The sequence below is a fragment of the Somniosus microcephalus genome, chromosome 24 (assembly GCF_052327205.1).
Source record: "Somniosus microcephalus isolate GS21.2 chromosome 24, FLI_Smic_1.0, whole genome shotgun sequence".
NCBI classification, from domain to species: domain Eukaryota; kingdom Metazoa; phylum Chordata; class Chondrichthyes; order Squaliformes; family Somniosidae; genus Somniosus; species Somniosus microcephalus.
Window position 1 is genome coordinate 11352622 of NC_141010.1, and position 20711 is coordinate 11373332.

The following is a 20711-nucleotide window of genomic DNA, read 5'->3' on the forward strand; positions in this document are numbered from 1 at the left end:
TACAGGAGTATGTTGGAAAGTGTGAGGTTATGCACTTTGGCAGAAAAAATCAAAGAGCAAGTTATTATCTAAATGGAGAGAAACTGCAAAGTGCTACAGTACAAAGGGATCTGGGGGTCCTGGTGCATGAAAAACAAAAAGTTAGTATGCAGGTACAGCAGGTGATCAGGAAGGCCAATGGAATCTTGGCTTTTATTGCAAGGGGGATGGAGTATAAAAACAGGGAAGTCTTGCTGCAGTTATACAGGGTATTGGTGAGGCCACACCTGGAATACTGCGTGCAGTTTTGGTTTCCATATTTAAGAAAAGATATATTTGCTCTCGAGGCGGTTCAGAGAAGGTTCACTCGGTTGATTCCAGAGATGAGGGGGTTGACGTATGAGGAAAGGTTGAGTAGGTTGGGACACTACTCATTGGAGTTCAGAAGAATGAGAGGCGATCTTATCAAAACATATAAGATTGTGAGGGGGCTTGATCGGGTGGATGCGGTGAGGATGTTTCCACTGATGGGTGAGACTAGAACTAGGGGGCATAATCTTAGAATAAGGGGCTGCCCTTTCAAAACTGAGATGAGGAGAAACTTCTTCACTCAGAGGGTAGTAAATCTATGGAATTTGCTACCCCAGAGAGCTGTGGAAGCTGCAACATTAAATAAATTTAAAATGGAGATAGACATTTTCCTAGCAGATAAGGGAATTAGGGGTTACGGGGAGCGGGCAGGGAAGTGGACGTGAGTCTAGATTCAGATCAGCCATGATCCTATTGAATGGCGGAGCAGGCCCGAGGGGCCGTATGACCTAATCCTGCTCCTACTTCTTATGTTCTTATGTTCTTATGAGTCAAATTCTGTTTTGGAACAGTTGTGTTTCGAAGTGCAGTTGAAATCTTCTCCATTTTGTACCAAGGTTTGACTCTGGAGGAAAATGACAACTGCAGCAAGAAATTTAATTACATGATACAACTCAGGACAGCCAAAAGACAGTCCTGTTAAAAAGTGGTATCTCGCTGGCATCAAAGGCAGCTGTACAGCCTATGGTTATTGAGCAGTAAATTACATCAATTCTGGGGCCATTTAGTGCTGTAAGCTGTTTTATTGATATCAATGGCCGTTTGCAGTAGCAGCTGCAGTGTCTGTTGTGTTAGAGATGAGGCTGAAGCCAAGGGACAGGATACGACATTGAGATGCAAAGCTCGGTATGACAGTGCACCATCTGCCACGTCCCACTTGCAGCAACGTGACCACAATGTTCAATGGGGTAACTTTTGCGAGACTTAGATCCTGGGGCAGATTTCTTTAGCCACCTGGAAAATGGGGAGCGCAGCAAATCAGGAGCACTGACCTCCGCGTCCAATCTCGGATCTGCACTCCCGCTGACTGAGACTCCAGACCAGGAGTGGAGTCTTGCCAAATGTACCCTAATGTTCTTGATGCTCTTCAAAGACAGCAGCTACAGGAAACTTTCGATTAACCGGCCACTAAATAACCGGAACGCTCTATCCACCGGCAAAATTCAGGAGTCGGTTCAGATAACTTTTTTTACTTTTAGTTCCTTTTTTTACTCCATTTGTGGTTGTGCAAGCGTGTAGCTGAAGCTGTTGCTAAGCTACAGAGACGCTTGCAACTTGTGCCGATTGTTTTGAAGCTGTTAAGCAACAGGGTTTGTTGCTTTAGACGGAGCTCTGAGCTCCGTATCTTTTAGTATAGCGTTTGGTTATCCGGCATTGTTGATGGACCGGCACCAGGTCGGTCCCGTCCGTGCCGGATACCAGAAAGTTTCCTGTACTATACTTAACTCATGTAGGAACGGGCTACGGTACTCAATGTTTTCAGAGAATGTGTTACAGTCCTTAATGTTCTTTCCAGATATCCATTCTGGATTGAATTACGGGATGTGTACTAACTTACAAGCAGGAACAGGAGTAGGCCATTTAGCCCTTCTCCACCATTCAGTTAGATCATGGCTGATCTACACCTCAGCTCCATTTCCCTGTCTTTGCTCCATGTCCCCTGATACCCTTACCTAACAAAAATCATTTGATCTCATTCTTGGAAGCTCCAATGGTCCCAGCATCCACAGCCTTTTGGGGGGAGAGAGTTCCAAACTTCTGCTACCCTTTGTGTGAAAAAGTGCTTCCCCGATTTTGCTCCTCAAAGTCCTCGCTCTAATTTTAACATTATGTCCCCTTGTGCTTCATTTCCCCACCAGACGAAATAGTTTCTCCGTATCTACCCTATCAAATCTTTTAAACACCTCCATCAGATCACCCCTCAATCTCCTAAACTCAAGGGAATACAAGCCATGTTTATGCAAACTGTTCATCAAAGTTTAACCTTCTAAGCCCCAGTATCATTCTGGTGAATCTCCAAGGTCAATACAGGAAACTTTCGTTTAACCAGAGGTTAAATGTCCGGAAAGCTCTATCTACCGGCAAAATTCAGGAGCCGTTTCCTATAAGTTTTTTTTACTTCTCGTTGCTTTTTTTTTCCAGTCAGGCTCTGCAAGGTCTAGCTGAAGCTGTTGCTTAGCTACAGAGACACTTTTAAGCTGCGGCCGACTGTTTTGAAGCTGTTGCTAAGCAACAGGGTTTGTTGATTCACACGGAGCTCAAAAGCTCCGTATGTTTTAACATTAGCGCTGGTTTCTACCGCAGTTTTGATGGTACGGCACCAGCTCGGTCCCGTCAGTGCCGGATACCAGAAAGTTTCCTGTATATCGTTCCTTAACACAGCACTCCAGCTGGGGTCTGACCAAGCTTGTGATTCCATGTAGTACTTAAAGACTTTGTAATTCCACCTAATTGAAAGAAAGGAAATGCTCTTAATGTGTGAATGAAATGATTCAATTACATTGATTTTGTGTTTGTTCTATTCTTTCTAAGGGTTCGATATAGTAACAGCTGTGACTCATGTCCATTGATTTTGCACTTGTCCTACTCCTGACAAGTATAACTGAGGGGGGAAAGGATAAAAACTAGATGGGGAAAAGTTCTTTCTTGTCTTTGAAGGGACAGTACTGAGGGTGTCCCTGGAACATGTGCACCAAGGGTGGCAGCAAGAATACAGGCCGAGAAAAGAAAAATTGTACAGATATTTTCCCAATTTCTCCTCCTCAGTTCACCTCCTCTCCTGAAAGTGCTGACTCTTACTGATATAGGTTCAGTAGGTGCCCACAGACCTCCAACACCTTGTCTTAATGTATTTGCCTTAACAACAGCAACTTGCATTTATATAGTGCCTTTCACAGGAACTTTCGCAAACAAAGTTTGACACTGAGCCACATAAGGAGATACTAGGACAGGTGACCAAAAGCTTGGTCAAAGAGGTAGGTTCTAAAGAACATCTTAAAGGAGGAGAGAGAGGGAGCAAGGCGGAGAGGTTCAAGGAGGGAATTCCAGAGCTAAGAGCCCAGACAGCTGAAGGCACGGCAGCCAATGGTGGAGCGATGGAAATCGGAGACGCGCGAGAGGCCAGGATCAGAGGAACGCAGAGATCTTATCAGGGTTTAAAAAAAAAAAATTAATTCATGGGATGTGGGCATCCCTGGCAAGGCCAGCATTTATTGCCCATGCCTAATGGTAGGGCTGGAGAAGGACACAGAAATAGGGAGGGGCGAGGTCATGGTGGGATTTGAAAACAAAGATGAGAATTTTAACACTGAGGCGTGGCCGGACCGGGAGCCCAATGTAGGTCAACGAGCACAGAGGTGCTCATTAATAGTTAATGTCGGTTAATGGCCACACTAGCACGCGCCTGGCCCCTTGCTAGTGATTGGAAATTGGAGTTCTGACAGATTTTGCGCCTGCTTAAATCAGGGGCTTTGAGGCTGATTGTAGCTCCTTCACTATTACCCTGACTGAGATCAATCAATGCTCCAGAGATCAAGAGCAAATCTGGGATCTTCCTGTTCTGTAGGTCGCAGTACATCATTGGATGGTGCTCTGAACCACTGAGCCACCAGAGAAGCTTTATAAATTTTGTATACACATCAGCTGGATGGAGTTGGATACATTTGAACATTAGAGTAATATACAAATAATATACAAAATGATGATACACCAAAAATACCTCTCCACTCCGGACGTCACCCTTCAGATGTCACATTCAAAGAATGCAGGCCACTGCGGCCACCGCACCCCCACGCCCCCCCTCCCGATTGCAACTCACGCCTCAATCGCCACTCCCCCTCCTTGATCGCCGCTCCCCCCCCACTGATTGACTCTCCACTCCTCTGATCACCATTGCCCCCCCCGATTGCCACTCCCCCCCAAATCGCCAATCCTCCCTCCCATCGCTGCTGCTCTCCACCCCCCAATCGCTGCTCCACCCTGATCTTCACACCCCCTCCCCCGCCTGAGTTCTCGAGCAGCCCTGCACGATAAGGTTAGCTGGCTGCAGTAATCAACCATCGGCAGAATAATGACTGACTCTGAACGTCCTGTTGGATCATTTGCAATGGTGACCTTCCCCTTCTGAACAAGAACAGGGAACGCCAGCAGTCTGAACTATCTAAACCCACAGACCCTGCTCATCGATTAAACTGTGAATCAGTTACTCCAGAATCCGCTGCCCTCTCTCCTCATGAAGATGGTAACAGGAGTAAGATAACAGTAACAGAGGGCCCATTCCGTGTCAGCTGCGGCTCAGCGGGTAGGACTCTCGTCTGAGTCCGAAGGTTGTGGGTTCAAGTCCCACTCGAGACTTGAGCTCAAAATCTAGGCTGACACTCCAGTGCAGCGCTGAGGAAGCGCTGCACTGTCGGAGGCGCCGTCTTTCGGACGAGATGTTAAACCGAGACCTCGCCTGCCCTCTCAGGTGGATATAAAAGATCCCATGGCACTTTTCAAAGAAGAGCAAGGGAATTCTCCCAGTGACCTAGCCAATCTTAACCCCTCAACCAACATCACTAAAACCGATTATCTGGTCGTTATCACATTGCTGTTTGTGGGAGCTTGCTGTGCACAAATTGGCTGCTGCGTTTCCTACATTACAACAGCGACAACACTTCAAAAAGTACATCATTGGCTGTAAAGCGCTTTGGGCCGTCCCGAGGTCATGAAAGGCGCTATAGAAATGCAAGCTCTTTGTTTCTTCTTCTTTTATTCCTCATTAGGACAAAACACGCCTGAGATCCAATGATGACCTGGGCGCCTTCTGGAGCTGTCCAGCTCTAGGCTAACACATTGGCCAGCAAGGAGCTTGTTTTCCCAGGGTTGGGTTGGGTGGTTTCAGATTGGCTCCGAGGCCTGTCCAAAATTAGTGAAACCCGTTAAAAGAAAGGGCAGGCCACTCCAGATGGTGGCGGCCAATTTTGGTCAGTGATGTCAGCACCGCGACTTGGTATGAAGGAGACCCAGAACGAGAGTTGTTCTTTGAGCATGAGGTAATTCCAAGACTTATTAAAAAAAAAGAGTAATAATTTCGTAATTGGAAGATTAGATGTTGGGCGAGAAAGTTTTCCTCCTAGATGCTGCTTACCCCTTAAGTGAGCTCTAGTCTACACATGGGAGAGGGGGTAGGAGACTCTTACCTCTGGAGAACACCACACCAGCTGCAGTTGAACCGGTCCTCTGCATTGACACAGGCGTTACAACTCAGGTGTTGCAGACACACTGTGAGTGAGAGAGAGGAGATGATGGTATGAATTCAGTGAACTATTAGAGAAAACAGACAGTGAGAACAGTTAAAAGGATCCCTGGAATTAATCACAGCGCTAAAATAGTAAGGAGGAAACTGCCCAAAACCAGCCTGGAATCATTAAATGACTGAGTGTTAAAGTGAAACCCTCTGTGGGATTCAAAACATCAGCTGCTTCCGCTGTAGACCTTTGATCCAAAAATGTTTCAGAAATTAGGTGAAATGTTCTCCAGCTTAATGTCAGTAGAACTTAAGCTAAGTTTTTTGGCTCCCCTCCGCACTTCCGTTCCTCTGGCCTTGACTTCATCAACCTTCTTGGCTGCCACCCTGAACTGAATTTCCTTCCCACATTGGATCCATCGCCAAGACCACTTTCCTTCGCCCCGAATAGATTGCTTGCCTTTGGCCCTACCTAGAACATGAGAACATAGGAATTAGGAGTAGGGGTCGGCCATACGGCCCCTCAAGCCTGCTCCGCCATTCAGTAAGATCATGGCTGATCTTCGACCTCAACTCCACTTTCCTGCCCGATCCCCAAATCCCTTGATTCCCGAAGAGTCCAAAAATCTATCGATCTCTGTCTTAAATATACTCAACGATCGAGCCTCCGCAGCCCTCTGGGATAGAGAATTCCAAAGGTTCACAACCCTCTGAACGAAGAAATTCCTCCTCATCTCTGTCCTAAATGGCCGACCCCTTATTCTGAGACTGTGACCCCTGGTTCTAGACTCCCCAGCCAGGGGAAACATCCTCCCTGTCAAGCCCCTTAAGAATTTTATATTTTCAATAGCATGATGAGCTAGATGGGCTGAGTGGCCTCCCTTGTCTTTATGATCTTTGTGATATGATCAGTATTGTCTATAGTAGAAATACTAACTCATTCCACAGCTACACCTAAGACAGATGTGAACGTTGATTTAATGAATTCTGTACCTGTTCCTTTTGCAGGATGACTGACGGGGGAGCTGCCTGTGTCATTGTTACCCATTCATAGAAACCTGCATTGAGGATGTTTCCCAGCGCATCTGTTCCTCTGTTTCACTGACGAAATAGAGAACATTTAACCCACCATGGACTAGTCTGTAAATAATGGATATACCTGGCAGTCCGAACATGCCCAGGGGTGAAGATTTGCTGTGTTCATCACTGCTCATTGACCTCCTTTCTTTAAATAGTTCACATAGGCCACTAGCTACTCAGCACAGCTTATGCAGCTCTACCAGCCGCCTCATAACGCCTGCCTCCTCAAATCAGCGTTCAGGGAACACCAATTACAGAAGCCATGCCAACATTGACATGAATCTTGTCAGTCATGTGAAAATGACTTATGAAATAATACTGGGTGGCCTGCTGGTGGCGCTGTCCAGGGAGAGTATAAATACTCGGGCATGGGCCCAGCTTGCTCAGGACATTCTTTAACAGGAACTAGTGAAGGACACAACTAGATCTCCATGTTGAAAAACAGTTGATTAAAGCCTTGTTTAATACTTAGACCAAGTGCCCAGTAGTTTTCTTACGGCAAACATCATGTTTGCTCACTGGGGCCTACTGATGAGTCCAGGTAGTTATGGTGGGCAGAGATTGTCAATGTTGTCTGCAGTAGGTCAATCCAAAACTGCTACATAAGGGGGACGTGAGTGTTAAGTCTGTGTGTTATATTGCGAATTACTACACAGACCACAAGAGTAAACTTTAACAGGACTTTACTGGTTGAAGGTCAGGGCGGAACTGCCCAATAAATCATTACACAGCACTTATATACTGGTGTGGTCACCACCGGTATTACAGTATACAGCAGCCAAGATAAAGTAGTGCAACTCTTAGGCCTAGAAATTCACTGGCCTTAGCGCCACTTTTGAGGCGCTAGAGGGCCTAGCGCCGAAGTTATGGCCAGTTTAGAAATTGACAGGGGCCCTAAATCGGCGTTAGGCCGGTAGCGCTGCACCGGCACCGATGACGTCATCGGTGTGCGCAGCGTCCCGGTTGCCATGGTAACCCGCCCGAACTCGGAAATTGAGTTGCGGCCGCCTCGCCCGTGGCAGCCGCAAGCAACGTTCTGGCAGAGGTGCCTTCCAGAACTTTGCGCCGGCGCATTAAAGGCCCCGCGGCGGCCGGCCGCTTTCCCGCCGGCCGCCTGGCCGCAGCTCCCTCCCCGGACTTCCCCCCCCCGCCCCCCCGGAACAGAAGCAAGCCCGGCACTTGTCCGAGGTGCCGGGCTCATTTTTAAAAAGATTATCGCGGGCCGCGGCCGGGTGCAGGCAGCTCCTCCTTAACGGAAGGAGGAGGCCTGCACTTCCCGAGCCTGCCGCACCACAGCGGGCGCCGCAGCGCCGGAATAGCGCTGCAATGCGGCGCGTGGCGCCAGTTTTGAGGCGCTGAGACCCCTCAGTAGCGCCAGCAGCCGTTTGGGCGCGGCGCTACTGAATTTTTGGCGCGCGCGCAGGGGGACTTAGCGCCGGCACTAACTTCCGGCGCTAAAGCCCTCGCTGCGCCAAAACCGAATTTCTAGGCCTTAAAATAGTTCCCTTAAAGGTAGAACGGTTCTCTTAAAGGTGGAACGGTTACATACACTACAATCCTCCCTTTTTAGCTTAACAGTATATGTTCCCCATTAAACATAACATCATAACATATATACACAACTTCATGTGAAAACAGTTCACAGATTCAGTCTCTGCGGTGGCGCCTCCTGCGCTTCCTGATTCGGTCCGGATAACGCCTCGGTGGTGTAGTAGTTTTCGATGGTGTAGTAGGTTCTTGTTGCTGGGGTGACTCATCTAATAGTCCTTCACTGGACTTAACAGCTTGAACTTCTGTAGCTTCAGAACCAGCTTGAACTTCCGTAACTTCAGAACCAGCATTGCTGACTTCTAAAAGCTCGAGTACCTTGGGAAGTTTTTCTACTTCCAAACTGATTTGACTCAGTTCGGAGGGACCACGTGCGTGACCTGGTAGAGGTGATAATGGTTCAGATGGGTCATCATCTTCTGCTTCGTCTTTTCCTTTTCTGCTTCTTGGAGACTCTCTGGGCTCCACTCCCAGCTGCATGCACAGTTCCTCCTCCTCTTCCTCCTGTTGCCATAGTAGCGCCACCATCTCCCGGTGTTTCTTAGACTTTTCGTGATTCTTCATGGTTTTTGCACTTTGGAAGATTTCCCCACAAGCTGGGCAGAACAGGTCATGGTAATATTCGGTGTCGTCCTGAACTAGGCCAGCGAGAGGGTCTTCTATTTCCTCCATGCCCAGCTGGACGTTAGCCAGCTTTTGTTCCAAATCCAGACATCTCTCCTGAAGAGACTTCTTCATGTGTTCAGCTTCATCCAGCTTTTTCTGGGCTTCCTGCAAGTCTTTTACTAATGACATCATTTGTGATTTCAATACTTCAACTTCATTCGGAGATTGATTGATCGGACTAGTCAATCCCTCTACTGGAGCAGCTGTTTCAGCATTCTGTTGTTCTACATTGACGTGAGTCAGCGTACTCTTGGCATCCAAGGGCTGCTCTGCTGCAATCTTCTCAGTCTGTGTTGCAACCTCAGCTATTTCAATAACTTTTGAGAGCTCCGAACCCCTTTCCTTTGAAGATTGAAGCTCGTGTTCAAGTTTTTCCCATTTCAGAGTCTTGTCCCTCAGCATATGAAGGAGTTGGCTGACCGTTAACTCTTCTGACATCAGACGTTTCCCAGTATCGTCGTCATGTGTTTTTGACGTATAGGCTGCAGGGCTGTTTGTAACCTTGCACTGGGGCTCCTTTGCTACTTTTAATTCGCCATCAACCGCAGCCTCCACCATTCGAATTTCAACAAATGAATCGTCCGGTGATGCTGCACCCAACTTCAGTAGGAGCTCGGAATTCATGGCAACCAAATCAGCCTTTTCTGCCTGCAACCTGCTAACAAGCGCCTTCAGTTGCTGAACATCTTGCTCCACCAGATTAGAGCACGCACCTTCAGAAACCGAATCAGCTTTGATTCGTTTGGCCTCCTCGCGCAGACGGTTTGTGTGTTCCTGCTCCATTTTCTCCATCAGCTGCTTCTGCTGTCTTTCCAGATTCTCCCACTCTGTGTCAAAGAACTTTTTCGTTGCATTCATCTCTTGCTCAAAACGGCGAATCATTTGTTCTAATTGCTGTTGTAGTTTGAATTGGAGTTGAGTTCGAGCCCGGTGTTCCTCAGAAATGTGCATGTCTGTAGACTGGACAGACTCAGAATTCTCTGTCAAACTATGTTGTTGTTGTTCAGTGGAATTCTGTTCTGATACTTTGTTCTCCTCTGAAGCATAAGCATTTATGCACTCCTTCGTTTCTCCATCATTAGTCTGCAAGTCCATTTTAGACTTGTCTTTTGCACATGGGCTGGTCTTACCATCATCAGTTCCAGAGTCTGAGCTGATTGTCTTCACCGAGTTCTCACTCTTTATTGCTTTTAGGGAGTGCCAGTCCATATTTATTTTCCTGATCCACTCCCGTCCCAGAAGTGGTGGACCTCCCTCAGGTAGTACATATAAGTCCATTCCTTGGTGTTCTTTGCCCTTGTGTCTCACCTTGACTTTTATCTTTCCGATGGGGTATACTCTTTGCCCCGTGTATGTCTGCAATACAATCTTGGTATCTCTCAAGGGTATATGTGAGAATAGCCGCTTGTAGTCCCTTCGGTTTATGACTGTTAGGGCTGATCCTGTGTCCAATTCCATTTTCACGTGGACTCCGGCTATCTTGAGCGTGACCCAGATAGTTTGTAGGTCAGCTTCCTTACTCACATTGTGAATTCTCAGACTACCCAGTTCCTGGCTGTTGGAGTCTGAATCCGAATTCTGTTCATCCGAACTCTTCTCAGCCACCTTATTTACCTTTCTGCACTTTTCCTGCGGTGACTTTTTGTTGCTGGTCTTCTTACCTGACCGGCATACGTTAGCTATGTGACCAAGCTTGCCACATTTTCTACATTCCTGGTTTTTAAACCAGCATTGGTTCTGATCGTGTGTTGTCTTTCCACAACGATAACATTTCGTTGTACCCAAAGCCATTTGATCTACGCCGAGTACCGCGGCCTTCAGCTGCATTTCCGCCGTGCCTCTCGCTGCGGCTTCGTGCGATGCTGCAATAGAGACAGCCTTATCAAGTGTAAGATCATTCTCTTTGAGCAGTCGCTTTTGTGTTCCTTCCTTTGCCAACCCACACACGAACTTGTCTCTCAGTGCCTCTGTCAGATTTTCCCCAAACTGACAGTATTTCGCTAGCCTACGCAGTTCAACCAAGTACTCCGCGTTGCTTTCCTCTTTCAGTTGCGTTCTCGCATAAAATTTAAATCGTTCTGCTAACATCAGCGGTGTGGGGTTCAAATGATCCTTCAGGACAGCAACAATATTAGCGAAAGTCTGATCCGCCGGTTTAGCTGGTGATAGAAGATGCTTCAATAGCCCGTATGTCTTCGCACCCATTGAGTTTAGTAAGGTTAGTGCTTTATCATCATTTGATATTTTATTTGCCTTACAATATATCTCTATGCGTTCTACATACGTGGCCCAATCTTCCACATCGGGATCGAAATCGTTGATGTTACCACGCTTAGGCATCTTCGCAATCTTTTTTTTTTGAGAAACAACGACGAAATTTTTCTTTAACTTTTTTTTTCAAAAAAAAATGGCGGTTTCCCGCGCTTATCTTCTTCCCCGCCTCCGAGAATGGCGGTTTCCCGCGCTTGACTTCTTCCCCGCCTAAATGGCGGCTTCCCGCGTTTCTTCCTCTGGCGGGAGGTGTAAAGCTTTGCCCTCGGGCGACGACCGCTGGCTTTCGGGGTTCGCAGCCTGCGCGCCGGCTTCAGTTTATTCTGAAAGCGCGAGAACAGCTGATTGAGTTCCTTGTTCCCTTTCCCGACAGGGGCAACCGGGCGCTGGGGACAACCAGTTGGCGGCGGACAGTTCCAGCTCTTGGTCCTTTGCGGAAAGCTGCTGTAAGCCGCTGGGCGGAAATCTCGCTCGGTCTCCCTCGCTCGGTCCCGTTCTCCCTCGCTCGCTCGGTCTCCCTCGCTTGCACGGTCTCCCTCGCTCGCTTGGTCCCGTTCTCCCTCGCTCGCTCGGTCTCCCTCGCTCGCACGGTCTCGTTCTCCCTCACTCGCTCGGTCTCCCTCGCTCGCTTGGTCCCGTTCTCCCTCGCTCGCTCGGTCTCCCTCGCTCGCACGGTCTCGTTCTCCCTCACTCGCTCGGTCTCGTTCTCCCTCGCTCGCTCGGTCTGTCTCTCCCGCTCGCTCGGGCTCTGTCTCTCCCGCTGGCTGTAACAGCGATTGCCGTATTGCTGCATTCGCCCTCCCCAGCGGTTTTCAATCGTGCCTCCCAGCCCTCTTGCAGTCCGGTCCTTTCTCCCCCGGCTGCGGCTGAGTTCTCCGCGTTTTTTTATTTTTTTTATTTTCTCCCGCGTCTTACGATCCCGGTCGCTGCGCCACGTGGCCTCGGTAGCTGCCCGGCCTTTTTCACCGGTCGCGGTCGAGCTGTCTCTCGATGCTGTTGCGTCTCCCAGCCCACTTGTAGCCCGGTCTCTCACACCGGCTGCGTTCCTTCACCGCGGCTTCCGTGCCCTACGCTGCCCCAGTCTCAGCGCCTCTGGCCCCGACTTCTGTCCGGCTCCTTTCCCCGGCCGTGGTCGAGTTCTCCGCCCTTATATCCTCCGTTTTTTTTTATTTTCTCCCCTACTCACAGTCAACGTGGCCGACTTGCTTCTCGTCGCTGATCGGCTCACCCACCACCGTGATAGAAGGGACGATCACTGCCTGTTGCTGATGGAAGGCTTCGTGTCAGAATTCTTCCTTCTTCCTTTGCTCTGCAGACTCGAGTCTTCTCTCAGCAGAATGACGAGGGCGGATGCCTCTTCTCGACGCCCGTTAAACTGCCTTGGATGTATCTCTGCCGCAGGGTAAGATCGAACTCGTCACCACTGTTAAGTCTGTGTGTTATATTGCGAATTACTACACAGACCACAAGAGTAAACTTTAACAGGACTTTACTGGTTGAAGGTCAGGGCGGAACTGCCCAATAAATCATTACACAGCACTTATATACTGGTGTGGTCACCACCGGTATTACAGTATACAGCAGCCAAGATAAAGTAGTGCAACTCTTAAAATAGTTCCCTTAAAGGTAGAACGGTTCTCTTAAAAGTGGAACGGTTACATACACTACAGTGAGCCTTAATTTGTTGAATTTAGCGCCACCTCCTTTTTTGAGCAGCTGACAAGAGACCCAGTCTGCCTCTGATAACTCCTCGTGCTGCACCCTGTTGTGCTACCAGCTCTCACCCTGTTCCCTTCGGCGAGGCCCCATTAGGAAGGGGTTAAAGACCACTTTAAAGTGGTCCGGTTGACCGGTTTACCCACCATGAATTTGCCAACAAAATATCACCCAAAGTACATTGGCCCAGAAACTCGGGTCTCCCCGGGTGAGTACGCACGGGGTACTCACCCGTTGGCCCGATGGAAGTGTCGGTTTCCTGCATGCACTGCGCATGCGCGGGAAACCGGCACTTCCGTTCCTCTGAACGAAGGGGTTCAGAGGTCGAACGCGTGCGCGGGGGAGGCTGCGCGTGCGCATCAAACTTACGTTTTTTTTACAGGTTTTCCCGGGAGGGTAAGCCTGCAGAAGTTAGAAATGTAAAAAGCAGGCGTAAGGCCTGCTTTTTATAAGGTAAGTGGTGAATTAGTTAAAATTAAAACATTTTTTCCACAGGTTTGTTATTTTTAAATACTTTAAAGCAAGGTAAGTTTATTTTTAGCCCCGTTAGAATATAAAATTATTTTTTTCAAAAATTTAAATTATTGTTTAAAATAGTTGTTTCATGTAATTTATAGTTTATTTTAAAAATGTAATTAAAAAAAAAATTTATTTGAAGGTTTAGTGCTATTTTGGGGCCGTAGTATTTATAAGTCTTGACAGCACTTTCTGTCAGACTTATGAATGGAGCATTCCCTGCTCCGATTGGCTCCCCATGGCCCACGTGATCCCAGGGGACGCATCGAACTAACTGCGCCCCTGGGATACGCAAGCACTGCGCGCCGGCAGCTGGACCAGGCCCTGGATCAGAATTCCACGGGGCCCTACAGCACAACGGCCGGCGCGCTAGGTAAGTGCAGATCGGGGGCTTGCACCCGCGGGAAGCACCCGACCCGAATCTCTGAGCCATTATCTATCAAATTATAAACAAGATATCAATCGGACTCTCTGGGGTGGATTCTGAATGCCCTCTCCTGGTGTTAACGGGGCGGTAACCACCTCAGAAATGGAGTTAGTAGCCTTACCGCCCCCCGTTAACATCGGCGATGTGGCCAGCGCCATTTCAAAAGGAGCCTACTGCCAGGTGTCCAAAGCGCCCGCCTGATTCAGACAATAGGCCCCTTTTAATATGGGGATTGGGATCCTATGACACAAATCGGAGCCCGATTGCCATTTTAGGTCGGAACTGGTCAGGGCCTGCGTGCGCAGACTCCCACCAGTTCCACACGTGATGGGAGAGAAGAGGCCCGGCCAAAGGTAAGTCTTGAATCATTTCTGTGGGGCCGGAGGAGCAGGAGTGAACCTCTGGTCCCACAAAAATAACCTGGGGCCGCTGCCACCCTGGGACCCCCCACCCTCCACCCATTGTGACTCCCCCCCCCATCCTCTGCATGACCTGCCTTGCTGGTGGTAGCGCTGGCCCGATTTTCAGGCTTCAGCCTGATGAGCTGGATCGAGGCGCCTGCAGCTCGACTGCTGAATTTGAAAGAGGCCGGAGCCTCAAAATCACGGGGGCCTCTTCGCTGCTGGAATGGGTGGCCAATCAAAGATCAAAATCTACCCCTCTCTCTCTCTCTCTTTCTCTCTATGAGATAGCGCCCCTCCAGCACTAGACTGCAAATACTTCCAGGGAGTGAGATGTGGCTATCTGGTTCCACACTTCTGATAGAATGCATGATGTGTTCATGCTATATCACCACGCAATCCTTTTTCTCAGTTCTCTACCTCCTTCCTGTACATCCGTTGGCTTTTCCTCCTTTACATTTTTCATCTTTTTGGTGCTTTTTAAAAAAATGATGTTCATCACAATGAAAGGTGTCGAGGTTTTGGCACCCAGGGTTAGAGTCAAACACGCCGAGATCAGGAAGCACACGGCCAAAACACACAGAGTAACACTGACCCCCCAACGATGTGCTTTAACCCCTTGCTCCTCAGAAGAGTATCCACTATTGAACCAGAGTGGACGTTCCGATTTTCTGCACCAGCAATCATTACAGCCCGAAAGAAAGTGCCAATTAGTGCCAGATGGAAGGCAATTTTCAGCTGTGGCCTACAGCCAGCAAATTTCATACTATAAATATGGTTGGATTTTAGTCCAGATACAAAAGGTGCTAAACAACTGTGCCATCTCGTCCCCATTTCCTCTTCAGTTCAGTCAGCTCTCCCCTCCTTAAAAGCCTGGTTAGTAGCATTACTGTGTCAGCTTCTGAGTGCAATAAGAATGCGCCATTCAATTAGGAACTAGAGAGAACTACAATGATCCCTCGCAACAGGAGAACATAGCACATGGAGGCCAGTCGTGATGGCAGAGTGAATAAAACAGGAGTCCTCCCTGACCCAAGATAAAGTTCAAGCCCCGTAAAAGTCACAACTTACTGGAAACAGGGATGAACTCCAAGGCTGAGCTGTTGCTGATCTTCGTCATGTCCATTTCCACCCTGTGATATTCATAAATCGTTCGTCGCTGACCGTCTGCAAATAGAAACAGAAAGTTATATCACACAAGAAACAGGCCAGCCGATGGGATGAGATTCCAGCCGGGAACTCACACCCGGGTATCCGCTATTGCGTGCATGACCTTTTTTGAGCCCCTCAATTAGATTCCAGACTGTAATTTAAACCCTTTTATTCTACATCGAAAGCATCCAATAAATCAGATTCTATAAATCAGTCTCGGGTATCTGTTATTTTACATATAAACCATTTCAATTCTTCAATTAGCTTTTAGCTTGCAACTCACTCCCAGTTATCTGATTTCTATATACAAACCCGCAATGTACTCTGAAATATCTCGCCGGGTTCTCCGGTAACTCCACTTTTCTGCTCATTGTAACATTTTATGATGATAGCCGATTTACACAAAAATATTTCTTATTGTAAATTGTGTTATAAAATAAATAATAGTTTATTAATTAGTAAAAGGTCTCCATCTAACTCCCTGAAGTCAGTTTAAAAATCGGGATTAATTAGTTTTGGTACTTTAAAAATATCATGATCTTGGAAAGTAAAAAAAGATCCCATGGCACTTTTTCGAAGAAGAGCAGGGGAGTTCTTCCTGGTGTCCTGGCCAAAATTTATATCTCAAACAACATCACTTAAAAAAAAACGGAATTATCTGGTCAGTTATCTCATTGCTGTTTGTGGGAGTTTGCTGTGCACAAATTGGCTGCCGCGTTTCCTACATTACAACAGTGACTACACTTCAAAGTATTTAATTGGCTGTAAAGCGCTTTGGGATGTCCTGAGGTCGTGAAAGGCGCTATAGAAATGCAAGTTCTTTCTTTCTTTTATGATAATGCTGAGTGGGTATTTATTGTGTGGCTATTCGCCATGCCAGTGAGTACCCTAAAAAATCTCCTGATCTATCCGGGAGCATCAGGAATCACCTGTGCCGGGTCTTGATTCCCAATATTGTCCTGTCCTGAGCAGTGCACTCATGAGGTTTCCTTGCGACACAGGGGATCGGGCCAAGGACAGGCGATCAGGATCTCCCTGGAGATTTGCAAAGTATGTGATTAAACCATTCCAATTCAACTTGTGCCAAAATATTTAGTGGCATGGCTAAAATAATGACAAAAAATGATTGTTATGCCCTTGGAAATCAATGGCCTAGAAATTCAGTGGTGCCCCGTTTGGGGCGCCAGCCTCGCCAGGGCGCTAAAAGTAGCGCCCCGGAAGTAGTCGCGGCCGCCCGCCGGAAATTGACTTTGCGCACCCCAGAGGGAAGCACGGCGCTACTCGAGGCGCCCCGCATCCCTCTTGGGGCGCTGCAACTCAATATCGTTGCGCAACGTGCCGCAGCACCACACGCTGCAGCACGGCGCGCTGCGGTACTGCAGGCCTTCCTCCCCTTCTTAAAGGGGAGGGGCCTGCTGGAGCGCGATCAAAGATCGCGAGTGCCGGCAAAAGAGCCCGGCACCGAGGAGAAGTGCCGGGCTCTTGGAACACAGCCGGCACTCCACGGGGGGGAGCTCAGGAGGCCGGGGACGGCTGCGTGGAGAGGTGCTGGCAGGCGGCCAGCAAAATAAATGGCCACCCTGCAGGCGTTAAAGCAGGGGGCGCAACTAAATTTTGTGATCGGGGCAGTAGCGGGGCGCTGCGCACACCAATGACGTCATCGGTGGCGGCGCAGCGCTAACGGCTAGCGCCGCCATTAGCGTACTGCTAAATTTAGTGGGAGGCGTGGCCAGTGGCGTCCAACCCACTAAGTGCCCTCTTAAGGCGCTAACGGGTGGCGCAGCCCACTGAATTTCTGTCATAATCACCAGAATACACTTAATAATTATCATGTTACAAATTGCTTGCTGGGGACATTAAAGCATCCTTTAGTGGAAGAATTGGAGTAAAGTAGGCAGCAATTGTCTCTGGTTAATTTACTGGTTGATTCTAGAGTTGAATTACTCCAAGCAGAAACATAGATAATGCCGATGTTTTGGCCTTTACCAATATGGTGCACGACTAGCTCGTAATAAGCGCGCACTTCCTGCCCACCATATTGGAGGCTTAGAAGGCCGTTTAGCGCCAGAAAAACGGGTGCTGTGCCCAAATTTCCAGTTGTTCTAGAAAATTAAGAACATAAGAAATAGGAGCTGGAGTAGGCCATTTGGCCCATTCAATAAGATCATGGCTGATCTTCTACCTCATCTCCACTTTCCTGAACTATCTCCATATCCCTTGATTCCTTTAATATTCAAAAATCTATCGATCTCTGTCTTGAATATACTCAACGACTGAGCCTCCACAGCCCTCTGGGGTAGAGAATTCCAAAGATTCACCACCTTCTGAGTGAAGAAATTTCTCCTCATCTCAGTCCTGAATGGCCGACCCCTTATCCTGAGACTGTGACCCCTGGTTCTAGACTCCCCAGCCAGGGGAAATATCCTCCCTGCATCTACCCTGTCAAGCCCTGTAAAAATGTTGCATGTTTCAATGAGATCACCTCTCATTCTTCTAAACTCCAGAGAATATATGCCTAGTCTACTCAATCTCTCCTCACAGGACAACCCTCTCATCGCAGGAATCAATCCTTCATAAAGATCGTATAGCCTGGAATATTTAGCACCTGATCAGGCTCAGGTTGTAACCAGGTCTCTGTAATGGCTACAACATCAGATTGCACAGTTGTCAAGTAATCATTAAAATACAAAAGTAACAATTAGCTCATGGCCATTTGTGTTTTTACATCTTCTGCTTTTAATCTAATTGAAGGATTAAGCATTAATCACAAACCATCAGTAGAAACTGACCTGACCCTGCACTTCATTAATTATGTTTCACTGCTGGGAAAAAAGCATTGCTCTCCAAATCACTTCTCCTTTACAACATTCAGGAACAGATGTACACCGCTAATCATCGCGTGTTGGCTGACTTTTTTTTAATTGTTAATTTTCTCCCTTCCACTGTTCCACAGTGTCAGCTGTTGCTCAGTGTGCAGCTCTCTCACCCGAGTCAGAAGTTTGTGGGTTCACAGTCCCACTCCAGAGACTTGAGTACATAAAATCTAGGCTGACACTCCCAGTGCAGTACTGAGGGAATGCTGCACTGTTGGAGGTGCCGTCTTTCGGATGAGACATTAAATCGAGGCGGTGTCTGCCCTCGCAGGTGGATGTAAAAGATCCCATGGCACTATTCGAAGAAGAGCAGGGGAGTTATCCCCGGTGTCCTGGGCCAATCTTTGCCCCTCAACCAACACCTCAAAACTGATTATCTGGTCATCATCCTATTGTTGTTTGTGGGAGCTTGCTGTGCGCAAATTGGTTGCTGCGTTTCCTACATTACAACAGTGGCTACACTTCAAAAGTACTTCATTGCCGGTAAAGCGCTTCGGGATGTCCTGAGGTCGTGAAAGGCGCTATAGAAATGCAAGTCTTTCTTCTAAGGGCACGTTTCCATGGTTGTGAGTACAGGGGTCACAGTCTCAGGATAAGGGGTCGGCCATTTAGGACTGAGATGAAGAGAAATTTCTTCACTCAGAGGGTGGTGAATCTTTGGAATTCTCTACCCCAGAGGGCTGTGGAGGCTCAGTCGTTGAGTATATTCAAGACAGAGATCGAAAGATTTTTGGATGTTAAGGGAATCAAGGAATATGGGAATAGTGCGGGAAAGTGGAGCTGAGGTAGAAGATCAGCCATGATCTTATTGAATGGCGGAGCAGGCTCGAGGAGCCGAATGGCCGACTCCTGCTCCTATTTCTTATGTTCATATGTACACCTTGATACTAGAGCAAAGAGGCCATTACCCATCATGTGTAAACCTTAGTGAGTCTCAATAGGCTATGCAGCTGTGGATGGTTTCATGGATGAGCCCCATTTGTGCTCACATGATGTCCACTCAAGTGCAATTCCAGCAGTTGTCACTGAGAAACGATCTGGACCAGGAAGCTAGGCTGATAATCTTCTCCCTAACCAAGAGGCACTAACAGAGCAGAATGCAGGGTCAAGCCTGGACCTGCTGTCCTTACCCGGTCTGGCCTATAGGTGACCCCAGTCCCACACCCGTGTGGTTGACCACGAACTGCCCTCTGAAATTTTAGCTATGAGGAAAGATTGGATAGGCTGGGCTTGTTTTCATTGGAATAGAGGAGGCTGAGGGGTGATTTAATTGACGTGTATAAAATTATGAGGGGCCTAGATAGAGTGAATTTGAAGGACCTATTTCCCTTAGCAGAAAGGTCAATAACCAGGGGGCATAGATTTAAAGTAATTGGTAGAAGGATTAGTGGGGAGGTGAGGAGAAGTTTTTTCACCCAGAGGGTGGTGGGGGTCTGGAACTCACTGACTGCAAGGGTGGTGGAGGCAGAAACCTTCACTGCATTTAAAAAGTGCTTGGATATGCACTTGAAGTGCTGTAACCTACAGGGCTACAGACCAAGAGCTGGAAAGTGGGATTAGGCTGGATAGCTCTTTTTCAGCCGGCACAGACATGATGGGCCGAATGGCCTCCTTTCTATGATTCGATGATTCTATGAAAGTGGCCTAGCAAACTGCTTAGTTGTACAAAAATCACGACACAGTATTTCAAGACGGCCGCCCACCACCACCTTCTCGGGGCAACTAGGGATGGGCAATAAGTGCTGGTCTTGCCACCTCAATAAGGCCATAGAGGGGGCTGATGTGATAAATGGAAATGTCACACGGGACACCGTACTGAGGTGGTGACGGTTTGGTGGGCAAGTGCCTGTCAGAGTCTTGATAGGATTGTCTCTTTATAAAATTACCAATCACACAGTCACGCCTGCAACTGCACACATCTACCACTAGCCAGAGCTTAATCAGCTGCAGATCCCCATATGTATTAATTATATATTAATTGCTGATTTTATGAAATAAGAGATTGGTTTGCAGGAACGTATGAGTATTTAGCGTGTAAAATTCATCCACTGATGACTATTTACTTACAACCTGGCTAAAACTACATACAGTACAATGACCACTTGGAAAATATGGACACCTGCAAGGAACAGGCAGCTGATGCAAGTGCCCTAGGTGTCCATAATTCACAGGTTTCACTCTATATACCTACTGCATCACTAATGCACTCTGAGGGTAATTTGCTTTGTCCTGACTTTCCATGGGCCTCGGCACAAGAGATCCATTAATAGTCCAGTTAAAAAGCCACACATCTTTTAAAAGTGCCAAATTAGCAGTTTGTCTCAGTCCTCTGGTTTATTGATTGTGATGCCCCTTAGGTTCCCTGAGCACACTGCCTTCAGTGTAGATTGTTTTTGCTCTCGTTCTCGAATCTCATTTCTTCTGTTTTGTTTAAAACTACACTGTGACCCTGGAACTCAATTCTCCTTGTCTTCATCTTCGAATCC

General features: G+C 47.8%; 1 protein-coding gene across 1 annotated transcript in view; it reads right to left on the bottom strand.

The window, feature by feature from the left end:
- The window catches only part of LOC147101045 (plexin domain-containing protein 1-like), a 292861-nt gene that overhangs the window by 92701 nt on the left and 179449 nt on the right, over window positions 1-20711 (bottom strand). The window contains exons 8-9 of the mRNA XM_085966214.1: window positions 15272-15367; window positions 5529-5610 (exon numbers count right to left, since the gene is read on the bottom strand). Of these exons, the coding sequence (XP_085822340.1) occupies window positions 5529-5610; window positions 15272-15367 (178 nt within the window). The remainder of the gene's footprint in view (window positions 1-5528; window positions 5611-15271; window positions 15368-20711) is intronic.